Source organism: Poecilia mexicana, unplaced genomic scaffold (genome assembly GCF_051168715.1).
Source record: "Poecilia mexicana isolate PSO_F unplaced genomic scaffold, ASM5116871v1 scaffold_17, whole genome shotgun sequence".
In the NCBI taxonomy this organism is placed as follows: Eukaryota; Metazoa; Chordata; class Actinopteri; order Cyprinodontiformes; family Poeciliidae; genus Poecilia; species Poecilia mexicana.
The window spans coordinates 18,633,531-18,658,695 of record NW_028263386.1 but is presented as its reverse complement, the minus strand read 5'-3'; the positions used below and the strand labels follow the sequence as shown (position 1 = coordinate 18,658,695).

The following is a 25,165-nucleotide window of genomic DNA, read 5'->3' as shown; positions in this document are numbered from 1 at the left end:
TCTGTTCCTAAGTGTATTTCCTGTCACTCTGATTGCCAACAAGGTACTTGAAGCAAAATTGCAAACTCCGAAGACTATTTAAGTATCTAAAGCCGGAGGTGAATCAACAGGCAGTCACTGGGACTGAACAGATGAGTCTAAGCAAATCCCTCCCTGATTTCCTTTTTATACTCCCTCACCTTGCTACGCACATAGAACTTACACGTGATTGTACAGGTGAAGCCCATATATTCTACGAAAAAGCATGACTTGTGTGCCAAATGCCTCTAACACGCAGGGATACGGTACCATAACTCACGCCTGTGGAGAGCAGAGTGCAGCACTGAAGTGTCAGCACTATTCCTGCCAACTGCACCCTCTGTGTAATGACAGCATCTCAGCTGTCCATCTCCCCCCCCCCCGAACCACACCACCTCCCACCACACACACGCCCCGTTCTTTTTAATGACCAATGATTCCTCAAGGACGCCTGGTGGGACTGCGCCACGCCATTGGACGGATGTGGAAAAGCCTTTGCTGAATTGAGGACATAAAGGGTGGGGGGAATCAGAGGTGTTGTTCTGAGAAGAAACTCAAATCGCTGCAATATATAAAGACCTTTTCCGTCATTTGGGTTTTAGTCTCCTTTTAAACACTTGGGTTAGTGATATTTATAGAGCCCAGCCTGGTTTTTGGGCATATTTCCTTTGTAGCCCTACAGTGGGTCAAGGTCCTTTTTGGATGTGATACAGTACAATGTGACAGTTACAGTGATAATGATTGAAATCTCTGGCTCAACTCGGAGGCAGCAGGGGGAATGGAAATGTCCCCCGCCGTCAAGTGGAACTGTATATTCAACCTATCAAAGTGTCCTGTGCTGTGAAAGCATTCTACATTTAGAGCTACACACTGCAGCTTCACATCACAGCAGAGACTAAAGATACAGTACTGGAGGCTTTTATTGGCACCCCTGGTAAAGACAGAGAGAAAGGCTGAAAATAAATTCATCATTTACTGCGGTAACATAATATCCCTCTGAAAACCTTTGAAAAATCCTAAATTGTGAAGAAATAATAGTTTTGTCAGACTCAGAGGGGGCCACAGTTTTTGGTACTCTGGGTGTTAATAGTTTGCCAGTAGGATGGGAAATAGACTTCTCTTATGACAGACTCAAATATTTTTGCCATATGCTCTCTTTTATTCAGTTCAACCCCACAGGTCTTCAGTAGGATCAGAGCTGGTCCAAGAAGTTCAACGAGAGATACAGCAGACAGGAACTAATATAGTTGCTGTAACTTTTGACTCTCCTAATATAGCTTTCTAGCTATGAAGGTTTTCTCTAGCATGTGTGCAACTGGTTGTGAGAATCTCCTTTGTGACAAACAATTTTAATGCAACATTTCTCTTCTCAAGTCCATGACTATGTGGACTCTATCATTGAAGAGAAATAGACCCTTCAGTGATAGGGTCTATCACTGCATTTAGCAATTTGCATGCATCAATTTCTCACCTGTTCATTTCTTATTTCACTCTATACCCACATAGTTATTTTGTTGCTCAAACTAAGCAAATGCAAGCCCAAATCTGGATTTTCCCACGTCTGACTTTTTCGTGCCACCAAGCATTGCGCAAAATCAGATTAGCATCCGATAGTTTTCAGAGTGTCTGCGGTCTGAAACGTTATGTCACGTGTTATCTGACCTGTATGTCTCTGGAGATGAGTGTTCTGTCGAGTCTTAAGGAGAGGCACTGACAGATTAAGTCAAAGGCGCTCCTCGACTTATGAAACTTGTGAAAAAAGTCTGCGTCAGCGGAGCGCATCACATCACAATCTTACCACTCCTTGCACAAATCCAGACAGACGAGTTTACAGAAGTCTTTTTTGTTAGCTTCTATCGTTTTGTTATGATCTGGTGGCGATCCTGTCAGTTCCCATCGCTGAATAACTTTGAAATCACTCAACAGACAATTTTAGTTCCATTATTCCGTAAAAATGTGCTGCTGTGTGAACATTTGCTTTCTTCTTCTGTGGATGTGAGTCGCGTTTACACAGAAGTCTGATTGCAGTCGCATTTAGTTGGTAGCATGAACAACCACGCAAAAAAAAAAAAAAAAAAAAGGATTTCTGCAAAAAATTGAAATTGAGCATACAGACATGCTGTGTGAAAGTAGTCGTCTGCCCACAGCATGTGGCTACGTATAAATCCCAATGAATTTAGCAAACATCAACTTTTTACGTTTATGCTGAAAGCAAAGGCTCTTTTCCAAAACCGCTTCCAGTCAAGCAGTTCACATGAAAATAGCATCTAAAAGTTTTTATAAAGATTTTGGTGATTCCCAAAACGCCACTCTTTTTTTTTTTTTTTTTTTTTTGATCTCTCTTACCATCCTCCTCAACAGCCTGGGTGATTTATTGGAAGTTTGTAAAACTCTAATCAGACAAAGCAATTAAAAAAAAACTGTGTCAAATAAGTGTATTTTCAAAGGGATTGTCACAACTACCGTCATGTTTCACTGAATGTTTTATTAAAAACTAATTCCCCCCCCCTCAACAAATGCACCCTTAAATTAAAGGGTGCATTTTTCTAAACTTTTTTGTGTGAGCGCATCCAGCTGCTATAAAATATTTATTTATTTTAAAGTTTCAAACATATGTTTAGGGGTGCCACTAAACGTTATCTGCACTGTATAAAACTTGATCATAACTTTACAAGAAGGCTTGATTCGTCAGTCCTAGTCTGTTATTTGACCAATGAATGCTGGTTGTTTGGGCAGCAATATATACTTTAAATGTACATATGAAACTTTGATTTAGACTAAATGATAATGTAAGACTGTAGCTCCAAAATATATATATATACATATATACATATATAGGCAGGCGTCAGGCTTGCAAGGCAGAACATTTTTCATGCCATTAATGTTTTTATATCCAAATGATTCATATCAACTGGCTCTAAGATGGATCTCACCGAGTCACAAGTGTGTCTTTTTCACATCGTTGTGCCAAACCCAGCTGATGGAAGACTTACTGATGCCTGATCCTACAGAAGCAAAAGCAAAAAAAAAAAAAAAAAACTGAGAGAAACGTCTTTAAGTGCCATGATGAAGTCCATTTCAGTCAGCAGTGCACCTTTCTCATGTACTGTGGTTTTGAAGAACTCTCTAATTGCAGTATACTTGTGATATGTATGCCTTTGACCTTACATGCTGAATGTTTTCTTCTTTTTTTTTTTTTTTTTACAAAATTTTGGCTTGTACTGTTGAGATCTTTTTTTTTTTTCAGCTCCCCTCTTTGTTGCCGAATGCTACTATAACTCTTCATGCCATACACTGTAAATATGTACGATTGAATACTGACTCTACTTGTCATGCCCGCTACGGTTGCAGTGTTTCTGTACTCCCTCCCAGATGACATGAACTGTGTGTTCAGCTCACGTTTTTATGACGACGATTCTTGAATACTTTACAAGCAAACCTTCAAATGGACTGTAAAACGCATCGAGGGAACACTGTGTGACTCCTTTGTGAGGATTTTTTTTTTGGTTTGTTCGCAGTCTAGTGATTATCTTTCTTTGCCAACCAAACTGCCGTACCGAGAGATCTCCAACCTGATTAGTGAATGTGCTCATCTTGTTTTTCTTTGTGGTCATCATACTGTGCGATAATAATGAAAAGCACAAATTTCTGTCATTGTTTCTTTAGTTTTTTATTATTATTATTATTATTATTATTATTATTATTATTATTTTGAAGGAGCTGTCTGTATCATTTGTGAATAGTGTAAATAATCATCCTGAATGTATCGTGTATTGGGTTTATTGGGGGGAAGGGATGTCGCTGTCCTCTGTCTTTTAAGACAAGACTGCGAAAGATTTTTTTTTTTTTTTCGGTGACAATGCTGTGAATAAAACGTATGTAAAATGACCTGATGTGACTTTCGCTAAGCGCAGAGTTTAGCCGTCTCCTTCAGTTTCTTAGATTAGGATTGAAGGCCCGACCTCAGTCGCTGCTCAACCTTCTCATTTGACTGATGCCTGTAATGTCTTTTTTTGCAGTCACTACGCTGCAGCTGATAATAATCAGTACTGCTATTAAATGGCATTATGTAATTGAGCGCTTGTGTCATCCTGTGTGGTTCTGAATGCACTAACCAACTTAAAGGCGTGCGGTTACACAAAAACACATTTATAGGTGCATTTAGAGTGAGAATCCTCTGAACAGACTCTGAGCCTTTGGCACACATAATTCCTGTGCCACTAGAGGGAGCTGGATGCTGAATGCAACCTTTAAGGAAAGGAGAATCGCTCCCATGGGTGCAATTGTATTAAGTGAGCATTGGCTGTCTGAGCTGTCACGCATGACGCAGGCTGCTGCTGCTGTGCTGTGCGAAGAGTCGAGGTCCAGAATAGCTCTACAGGTTTTTGGAAATCACTGAGAGGATCGAAAGTTTAGAGAGTTTCACGTGTTGAACCAAGCTTTTCTAACATACACTATGAAAAAACAGATGGGGGTTGTTACTTTCTTTAAGTTTAGTAGTTCCATTTGCCACTTTGGTTTTAGACTGTATGACTAAAATAAAACTCTATTGGCATTGTTCCACAAGTGACTCACAGTCTAAGGTAGTTTTGGCAGATTCCTACAGCAAACAGATACTTTGCACTATAAGGGTGTATGATACTGAGATCAGGGCTTTATGATGGGCTCTATAAAACATCGACTTTATTGTCTGTAACCACTTGGTGCTTACAAGGTGTTTTGTCCTGAAGTTAATATGTACTTTTCTCACTGAAACCCCTTCATCTCATCCTTTATCTGCTTGACCATTTTGTGATAGACTGGTGGCCTGTTCATTGACTACTAATAAATATGAAAACTACAAATTCACAACAGAAAGAGACCTCCCCCAACAAACTTCTAATATTGCTGCGACAGAAGATGAATTTATTCCGAGCATCGCTGCACATCTACACTGCGGTAAAAGTAGGTGAACAGGAAACTGTGCAGTATTTGAAACATTTACATAACTCTGCAAGCTGTTGAAAAAGTAGCAGTCACTAATTTATGTGTAAAAATTTTTTAATAAAAAATAGTAGCTGATGGAATCAAAGCAGCAGTTTGTGGAAGCGATCCAGTCAGACACTTGTAGAAACACATGAGCTGGTAAATAAGTGAACGGCGTCCAATTTGGTGGCACCTTTGAAAAGAAGTTGATTGTAAACGCAATGTGGAATGGCGTGTAGCAGACAACAAACACAATCATGTTTGCTTTCACTATCCCAACAATGTTTTTCTTTCCCTCTGACATGTCGTGCTCTTTCTCCAAAATGCAGATGATCCGACTGGAACAGAACACAATTATCAGCAGAGGAGCCAGGTAGCCGAGAGACAACAGGATTGAGGTGAATTCTGGACTGATTCTGTTATTTTTACATCTTTCATAGCATGACCAGAGTTTTTCAGGAAGGTTAACCTTGTGAAAAACAGCAACAACTGAAATCAGAAACACCCAGATGAGCAAGCAGACGGCGACAGCTGCCTCCTTCCTCCTCTTCCATGATCTGGCCTGCAGCGGGAACCTGATGGTCAGGTAGCGGTGGAGGCTGACGGCTGTCGTGGTCAGGATGCTGGCGTACATGTTGATGTAGTGAATAAAAATTAGGACAGTGCAGAGCAAAGTTTTATCCAGGCAGAAAAAGGCGTCGTAAATCCTGAAGGGAAGGAAAAGGACCAGGAGAAAGTCAGCCAGAGCCAAGTTCAGCATGTAGATGTGGGTGTCGGTCCAGGAGGCCCGCTTTGCGACGAAGGCCCACAGAGCAGCGCCGTTGATGACGAGACCGAGGAGAAACACAAGACTGTAACCCAAACCCTCCAGGGCGCTGTAGGTGCAATGACGATCGGTCTGATTGGTGGCGTTTGTGCACATTCTTTACTTTATCTGTACAAATAAATAATCATAAATAAACAGTGACCATGACATCAGTTGATCCTTGATAATATTAGTAATATATTTTACATAATCAATTCAATCTGTCTTTAAAGTCTGTTAACAAGCAAATTGCAGATATTTACACACAGTATATAAATAATACACACAGAAGCATTTTTCCCACAGTCAGTAGACTAAAAGTTTCATGTTAGTTTAGATTGCCAAAACGAAATTCAACAGACACTGACAGGCCTCTGCGTCTGCCTTTCTCTGAAGAACTACTGAGCGGGAGGAGACAGCCAGGTGAGGAAAAACTGTTCTTATCTATCGATTCAGTATTTTTATCATACCCTCCTGACTACCAGGAAAAAAAATATTGTCCAATCACCATTTTTTTTAAATCCCACATTCTTCGTAAGGTAATAAAAGGTTTTATGCACTTACTTTGTCTCGTCCCATAGAATGTGTTATTACTGATGAACACAATTTTTATGTATTAGAAAAAGATACGAACAAAAGTCCCACCCCTTCATATGTGGTATCATTGAAAAGCCCTAAATGTCCTCTCCAGATACCAAAAGGAATTAATTCAGTAGAATGCAGGGAGTGGGAGATATTCAAGTTTAGAAATGTCCTCTACAGAGGACAAAACTGAACTACCAACGGTAGTCAGGAGGATAACTTATAGACATTAGGCTGTTGTTGTTGTGCTGTTAGCTAGCTGCTAGCTAACGACTTTGCTAGCAAAGCTACATAACAAAAAATGCTTCTTCCCTGTATCGTTAATGATAGCAGTCATTCTTCAGTATCGCTTATGCAATAGGGGCACATCGACTGTCCAAAACTGATCATCTCCATAATGAATATATGTCCGATCTTCTAAAATCCTTTGCTGCATAATGTACATCGCATTTATTCTGGCGTTAGGTAAATGTATCTTGAAGGAGAATAGCACTTAAATAAAAGTCCAACAAGGATATTCATTTAGAATTAAAAATAACTCACCCTGAACTACCATGATAGATATAATGTATGTAATAAAAGTGTCATTAATGAAGGGGAAAAAAACTCAATCCAGACTTTAAGTTTAGGGTCTGGTTCGCAGAATATGAAGTTAAATTATTTTTTTTCCCCAATTATTCAATTAAAAAAAATAATAAAAAAAATAACCTCAGTTAAGTAAAATAAAATTGTAATCAAAACTTTTGGAATTGTAATGATTTCTTTTTTTAAAACAAAATAGTTTTGTTTAAAAAACTTATATTTAAATTAAATAACTATTTTTTGTCTCGTGAACTTAAAAAAGTTATTTGCCAAACAAACTTTTATTTGCACACATCAGAAATCTTTTGTTGCGATCTTGGGCCCGGCCCACGACGTCATGAGAATCACAAGCAAAACTTTGAGTCACAAACCAAAACTTAGAATAGCAAGAAAAGATTTCTGACATGCGCAAATAAGTTTGTTTTGCAAATAATTTTTTCACTTCATGCGACAAAAATGTGTGATTTTAATTTTTAAAGTTTTTTTTAAGCAAAACTCAGTAGGCTTTTCTCATGGTGACATGCATTAACAATGACATTTTTGCTTTTGTTTTTTTCTTTTTTCTGCAGTTCCACGTTAAAGTTTCATGCAGCTCTGCTTTCCTGAATGGACTATTTTCATCTCTACTGCAAGTGTAGCAAACAGCCAGCTCTTTTTTATAGATTACAGTCCACTAAAAGGTTGCATTGTGCCCTTGTTTATATTTTTAATAGTGTAATTCTGTAAAGACAAAATATGTCTGGTGGTCTAGCTCTGATTTACATATCTTGCTAAATTGCAGGTTTGAATATTCAAATACTTTCCTATAACAAAACAAACCTGCAGAAAGAAATTACTAATAAAATATCTTACATATGCATAGTTGTATGCTTTATATAGAGATTTTCCTTAGCTTTGATTGTATATCTCACAATTTTGTAATTTATTATTGTTTATTAAACTCTGAAAGATGTTTGGCTTTGTTAATATTCTGTCCTAGGATTTCTTTAAGATGTGCCTTTTTTTTTGAGCACCTTCCCCTTTAGTGGTCTCTCCATGGCCCTGCAGTAAATGAAATTTCTAGAAACACAGCCCGATCACACGGATTGATTTATCCACAGTGCTTACTGTGTGCTCCATTTAGCCAACTTTTCAACAACCATAACTCTGTCCAAACCAAAAAAAAGTCACTTTCATGCAATCATTGATGCATTCAATGAATGAAATACCTTTGTAGTTAAAATAAAGTGGTTATTTTCACCAAAATAATTCAAACTAAACACTAAAATCAACTTACCGAGCGAGCTGCACTCCCACTTAGGACTTCTTGACTGATTTTGAATGCATTGATGGTGGTATTGTCACGTACTTGGTTTCGTCTGATGTGATCCGCTTCTTTTATTTCTAGTTTAGTAGTTGTGGTTTTGGTTTCCTGCATGGCTATGTGACTATTTTTTTTCTTTATGTGTTTAAAAGACACATAGAACAGTTTACTTTTTTATTTGGTTGCATAAAAGTAAAGGAATTGTATTTAATAATGCTAAAAAAAAAATTATGTCTTTAATTTTCAACATTGTTGACAATTGCATCTGACCTGAGACACAAATAAACAGATATCTGACAACCGTCAACGTAAGATATATCAATCTACTCAAAAAGTTCACTTATTCAATTAATGTAATCCAATATTTGAAATGCAAAATTAAGTAGATTTATTACACACAGAGTGCTATATTTCAAGTCTGTTCATTTTGATCATGGTGCGTCACAGCTTGTGTCTCAGACTGTGTAAGTAGGTTGACAGAAAATGTCCCTTTTGGTCTACACCACAAAAGTAACGTCTCTAATTTACTGTAAAAACAACATTGTTGACAATTGCAATGTAGCATTATGGTAAAATTCTGGCAACCACAGTTGCTGTTTTTTTTGTTGTTTTATTTTTACCATAAATTAGAGATGGTTTCTTTTTTGGACCAAAAGGAGACACTTTTTATGAACCTACTTACACGGTCTGAGATTCAAGCTGTAGCTCACAATGATCAAAATGAACCGACTTGAAATATAGCACTCTGTGTGTATTAAATCTATGTAATTTTGCCATTTCAAATTTTGGATTACATTAACTGAATAAATGAACTATTTGATTACATTGCATTTACTGTTAGGCTCACACATCAAGCGGTAACACTCAAAACAGCAAAAAATTATTATGAGGTCAGTAGGGTTATGGCCGCTCGTGTACTAAACCCTTGCGGGTGTAAAAAGGCTTTTGTGTTGTTGCTTTTATTGGTGTCATCGGTTGCATTTACGTCACCAGAGAACATGCAGGAAGAAACTATGCAGTGGAAAATGGTGATAAATGGTTAGCCTCCACCTATGTCAGTTGGTTTTCACAGCATATTAAACCAAATGTTCTTCACAAGCACACAACAGCAAATGAACAAATAATAGGTGCAGCTTGATTGAAACCCAACCCAGGAAGCTTTTTTAAAACAATCAATGCAAGATTTAAAAAAATAAAATAAAAAATACACTTGCAAACTGAGCCGTACTCCCTGTTGCCAACTTGTCTGACTTTGCAAATAGTAATGGTATTCCATTATCATTCTTTCAAAAAGCAAGTCTTATCTGCATGACTTCGCTGCTTTTTACGGTTAGCTGCATGTGTGGGTTTTAATTTCCTGTGTGATATGTTTCTGTTTCAGCTCATGAAGCTTGAATAAGAACCCGATCTTCAATCTCAAGATTCTTAAAATAGAACTGAACATTCACATTCAGATGAAACAAGGAAGTTTATTTATTTTGTTGCCTAAAAACAATGGAAGCAAATGTAAAAATGGAGAAAACTTAGTTATCCTTGTGAAAAGTATTTTACTTTCATTGTTGCCAACATCTGAGCTGACATACAGGACTTATCAGTAAACTGAAATATTACAACATTCATTCATTTCAGCACTTGAAATACAGCACAACATACAGCTTCCCATATCTGTTCATGCAGTTAGAAACTATAAAACAAGTTGAACTCAAAATAGCTGAGGAAATGATCAGAAGTGGGTATGTGGTGAAAGGTGGGCGTCCCTGAAAGCGGAGCTCGAAATGATGCTCTGCTATCTGCTACGACTCTGCTAAGTCTTTTGATTTGATTTACCTTTCAGATGAATAAAGTATTTTGGAATTTAATGAACATTGGGCCGGTTCTGACAGCAGGGAAAGACAAACCCTCCAATGCAACAACAGAATGGGATTCAGTCAGAACTAAACGCCTTGCCCCTCTGCCTTAACTTTCTTAGCCTTAACCCGACAGCTCTAAGGTGTCACCGAGCGTAAAACGTCTTTAATAAAAAATAGTAGCTGATGGAATCAAAGCAGCAGTTTGTGGAGGCAATCCACTCAGACACTTGTAGAAACTTATGACTTGGTAGATAAACGTCCCTCCAGTTTTGTGGAACCTTGTAGAGCAAACTTACCACATGCGCAATGTGAATTGGTGTGTAGCAGACAAGAAACACAATCATGTTTGCTTTTATTATTCCCACGATACTTTTCCTTTCCTCTGACTTGTTTAGTTCTTTCCCCAAAATACGGATGATCTGACTTGAACAGAACACAATTATCAGCAGAGGAGCCAGGTAGCCGAGAGACAACAGGAGCAGGGTCAATTGTTTATGGATTCTGTTATTTTTACATCTTTCATAGCATGACCAGAGTTTTTCAGGATGGTTATCGTTGCGAAAAACAACAACGATTGAAACCAAACCCACCCAGATGAGCAAGCAGACGGCGACAGCTGCCTCCTTCCTCCTCTTCCATGATCTGGCCTGCAGCGGGAACCTGATGGTCAGGTAGCGGTGGAGGCTGACGGCTGTCGTGGTCAGGATGCTGGCGTACATGTTGGTGAAGTGAATAAAAATTAGGACAGTGCAGAGCGAAGTCTTGGGCAGGCAGAAAAAGGCGTCGTAAATCCTGAAGGGAAGGAAAAGGACCAGGAGAAAGTCAGCCAGAGCCAAGTTCAGCATGTAGATGTGGGTGTCGGTCCAGGAGGCCCGCTTTGCGACGAAGGCCCACAGAGCAGCGCCGTTGATGACGAGACCGAGGAGAAACACAAGACTGTAACCCAAACCCTCCAGGACGCTGCTGACGCATGGATCGGTGGTGTTGCTGGTTGCAATAGTGGTTGTGTTGTCATTGGAGCACATTTTGAACTTCACCCGCAAGAAGCCACCTTGTATAAAATAATCAAAAAACCGTTAGCTTGATCTTTGTTTGATAGATGATCGCCCAAAGAAAAATCCCTCCACAATCACACATTCAACTCATTGACACTCAACAAAGTTTGAAGAAGATTAAGCTAAAATTAACTGGTATAAAACATGAGTATTGATCCTTTGGTCAAAGTCATACAAGGTAAAAGGTAATGGGCAACTTACCACAGGTGTTGCTCCCGTGACTACAAGCGTTTCTGACTGTATGAAGGTTTTTCATCAGGATGTCTGACATGAGTTATCAACCCGCCTGCTTACAAACAGTGTGGTTTTTGCCTTCCTGTTTTGTTAAATATGGCGTTTAAAGTCACACATGCTCATTATTTTCAAGAACCTTTAAGCTGAGTTCTAAAATACCAGGAAAACAAGAAATTAGTTTATGCTGAGAAAGGTTCATCAGCATAACCAATACTAAGAACTAAATCTGACCCAAGAGGAACATGCAGACATCGATTTCAAAACCCTCTTAAAAGGAACATCTCACTTCATTAGAACAAAACTGGAAAGTTAATCTATTAGTTTAAGGCAACAATTTAAAAAAAATGTTATGCAGATTTATTGCACACAGAATGTCAAGTCTGATGATTACAGCTTACGGCTCCATCTCATGCAGGAAGTATAAACAGCTTTTGCAAACGGGTTCAGAACTTGTTTGTGAATAGAAAGGGCCCCCTGCTGGCCTGGGTACGCCAAGTGTAGTTCAGACAGTGAGAGTTGAGAAATTAACCATTAGTGCCACTTTCAAACAGCTGCCAAAGTTTGACAATCGTGTTGACAGAGTTGTAGTTTAGCACCGCTCAGACTTCCACATGTCTGTGTCTATATTCACAAATGATTAAAAAAAAGAGAGTTGGGCTAATGAAGGATTAAAAGCTGATTAAACGTAGACAATAAAAATGGGTGGCCAGTTGTGCCTTTGCTTTCCGCTCTGTTTTTCTTGATAAGGGTTCCCGAATTAAATTGTGCTCAAGGTCTCATATAACCTTGGGTCAGCTCCCCCAGCATTTTAAAGGACATTCAATGAGTAAAAGACTGAGAAAAAAAATCAAGGTAGTTAGTTGTCAGCTGTCCCCTAAATAAATTTCAATTACTTTTATGCATGTGAAGTCAATGGGGAGTTAGCATCCACTTTCGTAGACTAGGCGTCTCCTGCTTGCTACTGAGAACAGCAACTCCAGTTTACGTGTTCTGTGGGAGACTGGACCGCACTTTATGCCAACCCAGAACCTCATTTTGTCATGGTTTGGAGGCAGCACAAGGAGGGGCTTGACTAAATCAGCAATCATGCGAGAACTGCCACTGGGGCAATGTGTCCCAGCTGGATTTCCTCCTGTTTTTCCTCAAAAAAGAAAAAAAAAAAAAAAAAAAAGCCTCTTGATATACACAATATCTGTCATGAGGTTGGGTTTGAAGTGGTGAGGTAGATGCGGTCGGACCCGGGTTATGATGCAAATGATGGTTTTTAAATGGACAAACGATTCACAAAATCCAGGCAGCACAGAAGAGCAGTGGCAGAAGCTTCGAGTCTGGTAGCAACGGGTAAATAATTAACGACAAAAGACAAATGTCAGTAGACGAGGACCTGACGGGGAGCAAGACACACAGGTGGGTATAAAGACTGGGGAAGATAATCAGGGGAAAAGAGGGACAGGTGGGGACAATCAAGGGGAGACGGGAACAACAGGGATGCTCAACTGAAAAACACAGAAACCTAAATTAACACCAGATCCTCACAATGTCAGAGGTGTTAAAAGATCATTGGATAATTTAAAGTTTCTTTCTGGAAACATGAGAGGTTTCAGTATTGGCCTCTTGCTTACAGCAATGGGTTTCTCTGATGCACACAATTTCAATGAGTGACTGAGAACAGAGAGTAGAAAGTGCAAACATTCACTGACATCGCGAAATAATCAACCTTTTGGAAAACTTCAGAGATTCCTCTCCACATCGACAGAGTACTTGGCTTCGATTTTAATCTCAACCGAGAATGGTTTAAACAAAAAAACGAAAAAAAAGAAAAAAGATTTTCCTGCACTTTAAACACTGGTATTTTTCTAGTGTTTAAACATGAAAACTTTTAATTGGTTTGGAAAACTGTACTATTGCCTTTGTGGTTTTCTGTTGAACGTTTGGAGTTCGGATCTGCCTCAGACTCCAGCTTGTCCTGAAAGACCGAAGTTGAAACTTCATCCAGTCGGGTGGAGGGGGGGTGAGAGAGTGAACAACCAAAGGCTTTGTAAAAACAACAAGGAAAAAAGGGGGGCTGTCTGAAAATGTAATCTGGAGAAGAAACCTTTTGGACGAGCCAAATGGAACCAGTGACAAAATACATGACCCAAAAACATATGACGGGACTGAAAGGATTGGAGAATAAAGTCACCTTTTTATTGGCTCAGTCTATTTAAGGCAAGGCGGCCCGGTTATAGGAAAGTTTTAGAGTGCACTCTGAAGAAAAAAAAAAAAAAAGTAATTCGCTGAATGAGTTTAATGCTTTTCATCAAGGGAATGAGTGGCTGGAAACAGGAAGATCAAACCACCATCCTGTAGGAAACAATAACAAAGCCTCACATTTCTTCACATTAAAACTACAAACAGTGCATAATTAGAAAGAGGAAGAAAAATTATGCATTCTGAAAAGTGTGACATGCATATTTTTCTCTTTTTTTTTCATTTCTCCTTTTTTTGTGACTTGCACTTATGTTCAGCTACCCCTGAGTCAGAACTTTGTAGAGCTACCTTTCACTGCTGTTATTTGTGGTATGCCTGTACCAGTGGTGGGAAGTAACGAAGTACAAGTACTTTGTTACTGTACTTAAGTAAATTTTTTGAGTACTTTCTCCACCACGGGTCTGTACCAGCTTCGCCCAGCCAGAGATTGACGTTATTGTCCATTATTCTTTGGAAAATAGCTCAAGCTCAGTCATATTAGACTGAGAGCAACTGTAAGTGGCAGTTTTAAGTTCGTGCAAAAAGTACATTTAGGTCTAAGACACTCAAACAAATAAACTTTTCTTAATCTAATCCATTCCTCTGGAGCGCTAGCTGCATTTTTAGGGTTGTTCTTGTGGTGGAAAGCAAGCCTCTGCTAATTCTCAACTTCTTTATCTTTTTTCAGATTTTGTCCCTGAATTTAACTCAATACTAACAAAATTATAACAACATTTTACCATGTTTCACCAGGGGCATGGCATTTTCACTGTGGTAGCATTCCACCACCAATAGCATTTTGAATGTAGACCACAAAGTTTCACTTTAGTCTGAGCTTCTAGGTTTTCGCCGTGACCTCTAAATTGCATAAAAATGGCGAACTGAGCTAGGCTTTGACCGATAAATGTCCTGCTATTCTCCCACCAGAGCTATGCATCTCCGCTGCTCCTCCAGAGTTGCCAGTTCGGATCTTCTCCAGGTCCAGCCTGTCAGTTTAGGTTGCACAGATAATGGATTGAGCAGAGCTCTGTGCGCTCTACTGTGTTGTTCTGTCACAAATATCCAATCCCAGTTAGATGCGTTGAAGTTTGTGCTTGTAATGAGAGAAAATGTGAGAGAAAAATTCTAGAGCTCGGCAAGTACTAAGATAAAAATGGCCAAACTTGCTTTCCTGCAGGACATTTGTAATCCGTTTGGTGTATTTACTCGTTAAGGTAGGACGGATTGTTGGTCAGAACACCTGTTTGGCTGGCGTTTGCTTTGAATCAACCCTGAAACCGCCATATTTGCAGAAAGCAGAGTTGGGGAAAAAGCCCGGGAGATGTTAGATTAAATCCTGTTTATTAGTCTGCATTTGGCAGTTATTATGTCCCGGTGTTATTAAAAGCAACCCTCATGCCTCACAGATATTGTTCTGTGGAAATAAAAGCAAAAACAACCCAATATCGCACAGGATATGAGGCGGCTCAATATTTTTAGATGCAGTATGTTGTTGTAATTAATTTGTTTGAAATCCGTTTAGGCCCATCTGGTTTTCCCTGAGATGGTCCCCAGACCTGGTACATTAGTTTCAGTGGATTTCTGTCTCCGTCTTCCACGTGATCCCGTCGTTGTCGTCATGCATTCACTTTTATCTGTCCGGTAATGTTTGAAAGTGCCCTTTACACGTCAGTGACAAGGCCAGGAGGAGGAGGAGGAAGAGGAGGAGAGGGCGGGGGTTTTCCATTTAGCTCTAACTAGGTCAGTGAGGACACACCCCTCCCTGTCTTCCCTCCTGGCTTGGCTGGCTGCACCCCTGCTTCCCAACCCATCCTGTCTCTTCCCTCTCTCTCTCTCTCTCTCTCTCTCTCTCTTTTTGATCTGCTACCCGCTGTGACGCAATGCAGTTTTTTTTTTTTTTGCACACCTTCTGAGTAAGACAACCATGGCGCAGTCGTCCATTTCACCGAGACCCATGTCCTCCAAATGAGCCCAGAAAACAACTCGCAGCTTGTCAACTCAGATGACTCAGCAACAACATGTTAGATCTATTTATCTGCCTCAGCTCCGGTCATTAACTCCAGCTTTTTTTTTTTTTTTTTGTTGCGATTGCATAACGCCCACCACATTACATTACATAATGTTTGTGGGGGTCGTCAATCTGTTGTTGAGGTTCTTCAGCCTTTGGAAGAAGTCATGCTGCTCACAGCCTCCAGAAAGTGTGACTTGTTTTGAAGACCTTCACCTATGGAAACGTCTTGAGGATAAGGCACATTTTCTACGCTGTGTTGTCTGATATGATATGGAACAGCCTCATAACACTTTTGGACTTGTGACTTATCATGTGTCCTGGCAGCTCCGTGACAATATGGGCCGAGAACCATGGCTAAAGGGGCCTAAAGTGCAAATTCCAAGCATTACATAAGCTTGGAGTGTTATACTGCCAATCCAACACTGGATGTCTCTGTTTCTGCGGTCCGATCCGGGATGAGTGAGTCATGTGGCGGGGGTTACGTATGAACCGAGCTGCCAGATCTCACGCATCCCTGATTCTGATTCTCCGCTGTGCTGTTTATCTCTGCAAGCAAACAATCTGAGGTGGCATGCTGACTGCTGTTGTGTTGAAACGCTCTTAAAGTGGGGCAACAAATAATCAATCCGCATAAATCGCACACGTAGAACGAGCCCTCTGATTGAAGCATGAATAGGAAATACACACCTCCCAGTAATTCAGTTCAAAAAGCAAAACTCTAATTATATATATAGGTTCACTGGAGCCACTGTGATTTATTTTAAGGATCTGTTTGATGATTGTGGCCTACAGCTGTAATCACTGTAGGAATGTTTTACTATTCCCTGAACAATCACGACGGAGGCTGATTTGCTGGTAGCTGCCTCTTCGATGGCCTTTAACAGCTTCCACATAAAAGTAGGTAAGTAAAAAAATCTACTTGTGCAGATTTCAAGAAAGTGCAGAAAAAAAAGAATAAAACAAGCCTTTTAATATCGGTAAATAAAGATAGTCACGCAAACGCCTATGTTTCTGGGCAGAGTGTGAATCCTGAAAAGGCTCCGTTACCCTCTGTTGACATCAGGGACGGCAAAGGATTAGAAAGTTCTGAGCTGTGGAGAAATTAAGATGTACCAGCAGCAAAGTAACAGGCAAATGGAAGCAAAAAATAAGAGTAAGTGACTGTACAGTAAGGGCAAATTTACAGAAGGTAAATTTGCACTGAAGGTGGTCTCCGGTTCTGCAACAGGTTTATACACGAGGCGTGAGAAATTGTCCAACAGTGATGTTATTTTTGTTTAACTTCTGACTCCCATCACTGGGTCAAGAGGGCATCTTAGGTCAGAGCCAGGCTCTCTGATGAGCTTATCCAAAAGCTTCCTCTCAGCGCAGCTTCTGCTTCCGCATATGCTACGCCATAAAAGATGGGGCTCACACCACCGCAGAGACAAAACAGACCTTCAAGGAGAGCCACCCGGAATAGAAAGCAGATTTCCATAACTGCATCCAAATTAAAAGAAGGTTGTTGCTAAAGAAGCCGGATGTTCACACAATGCTGTATAAAATCCATATGAATGGAGAGTTGAGTGGAAAACTGCAACATGGGCAACATCTGAACCACAGACGAAGTCAGAAGCATCTAACCTGGGCTGACGGGGAAAAGAACTTCACTGTTACACAATGGACCAAAGTCCTATTCAGAAATGAACATAAATGGGGCATTTTATTGGGAAATTAAAATCTCAAACTCCAAAGGGAAGATGCAGAGGCCCAGAATCCAGGCTTCTAGAGTTACATGGGATGTTTCCACAGTCAGTAATGAATTGGCGATCCGTGTCCTCTACTGGTGTTTAGCAATTCCGAACCCAGGAAATTTCCACATGCTTCCCTCCACTGGCAAGCTTCATGGAGAAGATGATTTAATATATATATATTTTTTTTGAGGAAGTCCTTTATTAGACTCAAACAGGAATGCAGGATCATTCAGGGTATGGGTGGATAAAAAAAACCATTCAACCGAGACAAAGAGCAAATGAAAGCCTTGCTATATGGCTCAGCAGCAAAATTAGGTCACCGGGTCAAAAAAAGAAGAAAATAAGACCACATGATACAGGAATAATCATGTCTGATGAAAAGAAACAGCAACAACAACAACAACAACAACAACAACAACAACAGCAGGACACTGGAGTAGCTTGTCTCTTCTTTTTCCAACGTGGTTCGCTTCAGCTCCGGGCACAAACATGGAGTCGGTGGCGGTGTGTTTTTCCATGTGCGGTTCCATGTGAGCGCGATGCCAGCGTGTGCGCGTTCACACTCGCCTGGGCGTATACCTTATATCTAGGTCAGGCTCACATGGCACAGCACATTGAATCACACCGGAGATAAACACAGCCTAGTTGCCATGGAGACCTGGCTTCCTGCACGCCACGTCTTTGCATGGCATACATTTGTATTTGCATCAGCTCCCTGCATTTTGGAGCGGGCGGGGAGCAGCGGGCGCAGTGATTTCAGGCTCAGCTTTGCACTGAAGGCAAACAGGGATTGACAAATTAATTATGAGATTAATCAATCATGACAATCTTTTGTTAGCTTGAGTCCAGGAGTGCGTCAGCGGCACTAATTCCTCCCTCCGTTTGAGCATGATCGGGCGTGGATGTTTAAACTGCTCTGTGAGAAACAAAGAGGAGAGGTGTCGGACAGAATGAGGGAGACATTTGTTACCGATTATGTACTTCAGGACAAGTCCAGGCATCCTGGGAGACAATTATCCTCTGCTGTAATTCAATGCATTTCATTGTGTGTGTCTGTGTGTGTGTGTGTGTCTGTGTGTGTGTGTGCGTGTGTGTGTGTGTGTGTGTGTGCGTGTGTGTGTGTGTGTGTCTTAGCAAGCTGTTTACATAATCAAATAACCGAAAAAGTTTTTCCATGACAGCTCGTCTGGGAATGGCAACACACGAGAACAAATTTCATAATTGAAGTTGGGAGATTTTGGCCAGGAGTGGCAGGGCCGTGCAGAGACCACTAAAGGGGCAGGTGCTCAAAAACAAACAAAAAGGGCACATCTTACCGCCTTCTAGGACAGAATATTAACAAAGCCTATCAGCTTTCAGAGTTTAATAAACAATGATTAATTACAAAATTGTGAGATATACAATCAAAGCTAAAGAAAATCTCTACAACTATGCATATGTAAGATATTTTATTAGTAATTTCTTTCTGCAAGTCTATTTTGTTATAGGAAAGTATTGCAATATTCAAACCCGCAAATTAGCAAGATATGGAAATCAGAGCTAGACCACCAGACATATTTTGTCTTTACAGAATTACACTATTAAAAATATAAACAAGGGCACAATGCAACCTTTTAGTGGACTGTAATCTATATATAAAAAAGAGCTGGCTGTTTGCTGCAGAGGAGATGAAGATGGAAAGCAGAGCTGCTTCAAACTTTAACGTGGAACTGCAGAAAAAAGAAAGAAAAACAAAAGCAAAAATGTAATTGTTAATGCATGTCACCATGAGAAAAGCTTGAGTTTTGCTTAAAAAAAAAACTTTAAAAATTAAAATCACACATTTTTGTCTCATGAAGTGAAAACATTATTTGCAAAACAAACTTATTTGCGCATGTCAGAAATCTTTTCTTGCTATTCTAAGTTTTGGTTTGTGACTCAAAGTTTTGCTTGTGATTCTCATGACTCGTGGGCCGGGCCCAAAATCGCAACAAAAGATTTCTGATGTGTGCAAATAAAAGTTTGTTTGGTAAATAACTTTTTAAGTTCAAGAGACAAAAATTAGTTATTTAATAAATAAAAAAAAAGCTTTTTAAACAAAACATTTTGTTTATAAAAAATAAATCATTACAATTCCAAAAGTTTTGATTACAATTTTATTTTACTTAACAGAGGTTAGGTTTTTTTTTTTCATTGAACAATTGGGGGGAAAAAATTAACTTCATACTCTGTGAACCAGACCCTAAACTTAAAGTCTGGATTGAGTTTTTTTTTCCCCTTCATTAATGACACACTTTTATTACATACTAATGTATGTAATACATTAGTGTTACATACTAATGTAATACTAATTACATTAGTATGTAATTAGTATTACATACTAATTAACTAATTAGTATGTAATTAACTAATTAACTACCATAATTAACTAATTATGGTTGTTAATTATACTACCATATATTATATGGTAGTATAATATAATTATACTACCATAATTATATTATGGTAGTATAATTAACTACCATAATTATATCCATCATGGTAGTTCAGAGTGAGTTATTTTTAATTCTAAATGAATATCCTTGTTGGACTTTTATTTAAGTGCTATTCTGCTTCAAGATACATTTACCTAACGCCAGAATAAATGCGATGTACATTATGCAGCAAAGGAAATTAGAAGATCGGACATATTCATTATGGAGATGATCGGTTTTGGACAGTCGATGTGCCCCTAGACTGAAGAATGACTGATACCATTAACGATACAGGGAAGAAGCATTTTTTATTAGCTTTGCTAGCAAAGTCGTTAGCTAGCAGCTAGCTAACAGCACAACAACAGCCTAATGTCTGTATGATAAAAATACTGAATTGATAGATAAGAACAGTTCTTCCTCACCTGGCTGTCTCCTCCCGCTCAGTAGTTCTTCAGAGTAAGCCAGACGCAGAGGCCTGTCAGTGTCTGTTGTATTTCATTACCTCTCTGCTTAAACCTCTACTCCGTGCTGAAGCAGAAACGATACTTCAACGTTTTGCGTCATCTGACAAGTAGCAAGTCTACTCCACTTTATTCACCAAAAACTTTTTCATTCACCAAAAACTGTTCTGTAATCTGGAACGTTCGCTATGCTGAGCTCCACTTAGCCGCTTTATCTCACTGCGCGAGAGGCAACTGCGTCATGCGTCACGGGCAAAAGGTCAAAGGTAACAACGTGACCGGAGGGCTTATTATGTTGTACAAAACCCCCCAACAAAAAACAAATAATTTCAGTACATGTTATTATGTGTCAGAAGAGGGCTTAGAAAATAATACCAAAAAAACAAAAAAAAAAAAAACCAAATTGACCAAAAGGGCACTTGGGGGCAAGGAGCAAAAGGGGCAGGTGCTCAAGCACCCCCAGCCCCCCACGTGTCTGAGGAGTGGCATAAAACCAACAATCGTTCAGAGTGCCTGCGATGGAGATCAGCAGCTACTTCTGCCTCCTCCTATTGTCCAGTGAATGCTTGTTGCAGTGCCTGGCAGGTATTAAGTGGCAGCGCATGAAAGTAGAGATAAAAGATGTTTTCAGACTGGCCTCTTTGCCCCGCCAAACATCCAGTGCTGGGCAAAGCTTCCCCTAAAACTGGTTTAATTGTGACTGAATACAAGAGGAATGCATTCAAGTAAAACTCTTCAGGTTTTATTTATAGAGCTCTGCACCCATCCAAAGATCCTCTGTCTGGTCTGTATTGTCTGTGGTTTCTGTTTTGACAACAATAACAAAACAATCCGCCAGCTGCTTTCAGGCAATCAATTCCAGAGTCAATAGAAAAACATCTGGCGTTCTGCGTACGATTACCCCTTTTTTGATATTTTCCGCGAACAAAAACACTCGAAAGAGATACCACGCATTAGTTAGATTCTGTATTGAAATATACAACGCCTTAGAATGGTATCTCCTACATTGTTTTTGTTGCATATTGTCATGTTAAAAACACAAGTTTGTACGCATATACCAACAGAAAATAGTGCATAATTGGTGGTTTTACATTTGTTTATTTTTTTTACAACAAAACACTGATACATTTGTTTGATGCCCCTTTTACCCTGATGCGCTTAAATAAATTCCTGTGCAACAAACAGCCTTCGTGACAGGTCGGGGTTACAGTTGTGGAGAAGATTAAAGCAGAGTCACGTTGTCCCAAGCCCTGATCATTTCACAGAGAGCTGTTCAATCCATGATCTGAAAGAGGAGCGAGTTTGGCACTTACTGGAAACAAAATGGCTGTCCACCTTAACCAAAAAAAAAAAAAAAGGTGGAGAAGCTGCAGCTCAGCTGAGAGAATCTACTTACAGGTCAACTGCAACCACCGGTCACACACTCGGTCACAAATTTGGGCTGTGAAGAAGAGACGGGCTATAAGGAAGTCTCATTTTTAAAATTGTCACAAGTCAACGACGTGACAGAAACCACAATGAACTCTCCGTCTCCACGGTGAATCATTTTGGTGGCAGTATAATGCTTTGGGGAGACTTTTCTTCAGCAGGAACAGGAAAACAGGAAAACTGGTCATAGTGAATGGTAGAAAACCTGTTAGAGGCTGCAAAGGACTGTGATGGAGGTTCGGCTTCCAGCAGGATAACAACCCTGAACATGCAGCCAGCACTGCAATGAAATGGGAAGTTTATTCATGAGTTAGAGCGGCCCAGTCCAAGTGTAGATCTAATTCCAACCGAGAATCCGTGGAAAGACTTGAAAGCTGATCTTCAAGTCCGTCCTATCTGACTTGGCTACTTTGCAAAGATAACTTTTCAGTTTATAAATGCTAAAGGCTGCTATGAAAGGCATAAAAACCAAATCCTTCAGTGTCTTCCACTTGAGAGTGACATTGCACTTTGTGCTGCTCTAACACAGAAATACCTATTCAAATTCACTGAATGTGTAAGGATCAAGAGGTATGAATCCTTAATGGCTGCAGTGGAGAAACGTATGAATCAGATTCTAATTTTTCGGTGCTTCTTTCATCTGGTATCAAATTCCAGCCAAGCTGACGCTTTTTTAAGAATTCCCATCGGACAGCAATCCTACAGAACATAAGCGGCGTGTCGGCTAAAAACTGAGGGCGGTCGAGTGCTCGGCTTCACACCTCCTAACCCGTGATTGAACCCTTACTTTTATATTTATTCTGCAGCCTTTATCACTTCCTACACGGCGAAGTCTATAAAAACCGAAGGAGAAGAAGCAGATGTGCGGGAGCGCAGCGAGGCAACAGAAGCAGGGGGGAAGATGAAAGGATCTGGGAATGAGAACGATAGAAGAAAAGGCTGAGGTAGGAGGACGTGAGGAGGAGCAGAGTGGAGGATGAGCAGATTGCTGCGGGAGAGAACAGTGTTTGTACTCTCTCTGACACACTGACCTAGTGATGCGGTGAAGCTTCCAGCTCCAGATTACAAAGCCGCAGCCCTATGGGATGTGGAAGGGGAGGACGGCGAGGGGGATTAATTATGCCTCCAGAGGGAAGAGAGCAGGAAGATTAACTGATTGGGGGAAGCATTGAGGGATTATGGCTCTATGGATGGAGGGAGGCCGAAATAATCTCGGCGAACCAACTGGCACAAGCCAGGACATGCATGTTTGCGTGTGCTGCGGGCTCACTGAGGGAGTAAACAACATGTAGAGTTGGTGGAAAATGTAAGGTTAAATCACTGCGGTGCATTGATGCACGAGGATGTTTTACAGTGCGACCGGCGAGAAGTCCGAGTGGAATCTGAGGAGAGCTGACGGTGCAGGGTTTGACCACAAGGGCCCCTGCTGGAACCATGTGCAGCCAATCAGTTACAGTCCGTCCCTCCATCGCTACAAAGACTCTTTGATGTGAGCGAGGGCTTTAAATTCAACCCCAGGGAGTCACAAGACGAGACCTGGCTTTGATCTGACTTAACAGCAAACCTTACGTTCCTCCTAACAACAAAAACTGCAAAACAACAAAATATCTGCTCGCCTGATGTTAAGAATGTCGCCGGCGAGCAAGATGGAGTGCGTTAAATACGAGTGCCTCATATGGAGCCGCTTCTCTGCGGCTCCACATCGTGGTTGCCACACGATGTTGGCCATAAAGCAAAGTTGGGTGTGTTTCCTGTTTCCATATTTTACTAATCATTTACTCAAGGAAATTCTGATATAGGTCATACGGCTCACTGCCCAGAGCGCCATTGAATCAGTGGGATACACACATGATTAGCAGGGTTTCATGGTGTGCCCCAAGCAAGTTTTTTTTGTCTGTTTGCTTGTTGTCGTTGGTTCTATACAACATCAGCATAAGACAATATGGTCGCACACTGCGGCTAGGAAAGGAAGTTGGTATTTCATTCAAGAAACACATTTTATGTTGTTTTTTTTGTTTGTTTGTTTTTTTTTCAAGAAATCTGGACCTATAGTATTGGCTCTAGTTTAAAATCTGAAACATTTTGAATAGCCAAACCTGAACTGGATATTTCCACCCCAAACCCAATTAAACTCAGATTAATTTGTCCCCCTCCCTCCTTTATTCCTCTCACCCCAAGAGAAATCAAGATTTTCAATCCTTTTCTTGGCAATTGCTTCAAAACACCCACAAATTGAGAGAAACATTCCCTGAAATCTCATCTCATCTCTTCTAACCACTTCTCATTCTTATCACAATGTATACAGAGCACAGATGGTGGGGGGGGGGGGTCTTGCCCAGGGCAGCATTCATGCACGGACCGCCACTGGCCGACATTGTACTTTAAAACATTCAAACTCTCTGTGTAATCTCAGAAATTCAGCTTTGCCTTTTTGCTCCTCTATCACAAACAGTCCATCTATTTATGTTTCATTTCTACCAGCCAATCCTCCCCAACCCCCCCGGTCAACTTCCTCATCCTGTTATACCGTCGCTGGCAGCCTTCCAAACGTCCTGCAGCTTCCCCCTCCCTCTGAGTCTCGTCTTCTCCCATGCTCTTTCCCACTTTTTCGCCGGGCAACAAAATGTCTGCCGCGCTCAAATCCATGCCGAGGCCCTCCCCTCCACACGCTCCCTCCGCGGGAGCCGCGCAACGGTTACATAAGAGCCGAGGTCAAAGTGTCACTGCCTTTGTCAAGGCAGACGCAGGGCGACGAGGAAACGAGTGAGGGTGCAGGGGCGAAAGAGGAGGAAAACGACTCAGACGGACGTCTGAGAGTGGAGCTGTGCGGAAGATTTTAGCTGATGCACATAAACGAAAACGGCTGTGGTATTTGGATATATTCAAATGTGTCAAACTGAGATGGGGAAGTATACAAATAAAAACAGATAATGTGTGCAGTAGAGGGAAGTGGCAAAAGGACAAAGTTCTGCAGATACACACGCCCATGCTGGATAACGTGTTTGTGCTTGTCTGTGTAATTCTGTGACGATCTCGTTGGCTTTCTGCGCTCTGCTGCTCCACTAACCTAGTTCGAGTAATCTTTGCCTTCATACTGTTTCATAACAGCGCTGCCAGATCATTGCATCATAAAGCCGCTTGCCGCTGCAACATCATCCTTCCAGTTCCCAGAAAACAAAATCGTCCAAAGAACAGAGATACACAGATTCAAAATTGCTTTCATTTGTTATGCCGCAAATCTAAACTGATGAGCTGGAAACTTTGCCTGCCACAAGTTAGTCACCAAATGGAAAAAAAATAAAATACCCAGACACAAAAAAATAAAACAAAGACAAGAAAATCTGCAGAACAGATTCTAGAAGGGGGGGGGGGGGGGGAAAGTATGGGTCATTTGGCAAGTGTGCAGTACTTGTGGGTTTAATTGAGATGTTAGGAGTCGTGACATGCTCCTAGATC

The 25,165-nt window shown here is 40.5% G+C and overlaps 2 protein-coding genes across 2 annotated transcripts; both read right to left on the bottom strand.

Annotated features, from left to right (window-relative positions):
* Nucleotides 1-5,040: 5,040 nt before the first annotated feature.
* Nucleotides 5,041-8,320, bottom strand: LOC106918623 (G protein-coupled receptor 35). The gene is made up of 2 exons (XM_088014674.1): nt 8,229-8,320; nt 5,041-5,917 (listed from the first exon to the last, which is right to left on the bottom strand). The coding sequence occupies exon 2, from the start codon at nt 5,903-5,905 to the stop codon at nt 5,042-5,044; it is 864 nt and encodes a 287-aa protein (XP_087870800.1). The 5' UTR covers nt 5,906-5,917; nt 8,229-8,320; the 3' UTR covers nt 5,041.
* A 1,384-nt stretch (nt 8,321-9,704) lies between these two features.
* On the bottom strand, nt 9,705-13,230 carry LOC106918633 (G protein-coupled receptor 35-like). The gene is made up of 2 exons (XM_014988540.2): nt 11,362-13,230; nt 9,705-11,156 (listed from the first exon to the last, which is right to left on the bottom strand). Exons 1-2 carry the CDS (start codon nt 11,429-11,431, stop codon nt 10,249-10,251), a joined length of 978 nt encoding a protein of 325 aa, XP_014844026.2. The 5' UTR covers nt 11,432-13,230; the 3' UTR covers nt 9,705-10,248.
* Between the last annotated feature and the right edge of the window lie 11,935 nt (nt 13,231-25,165).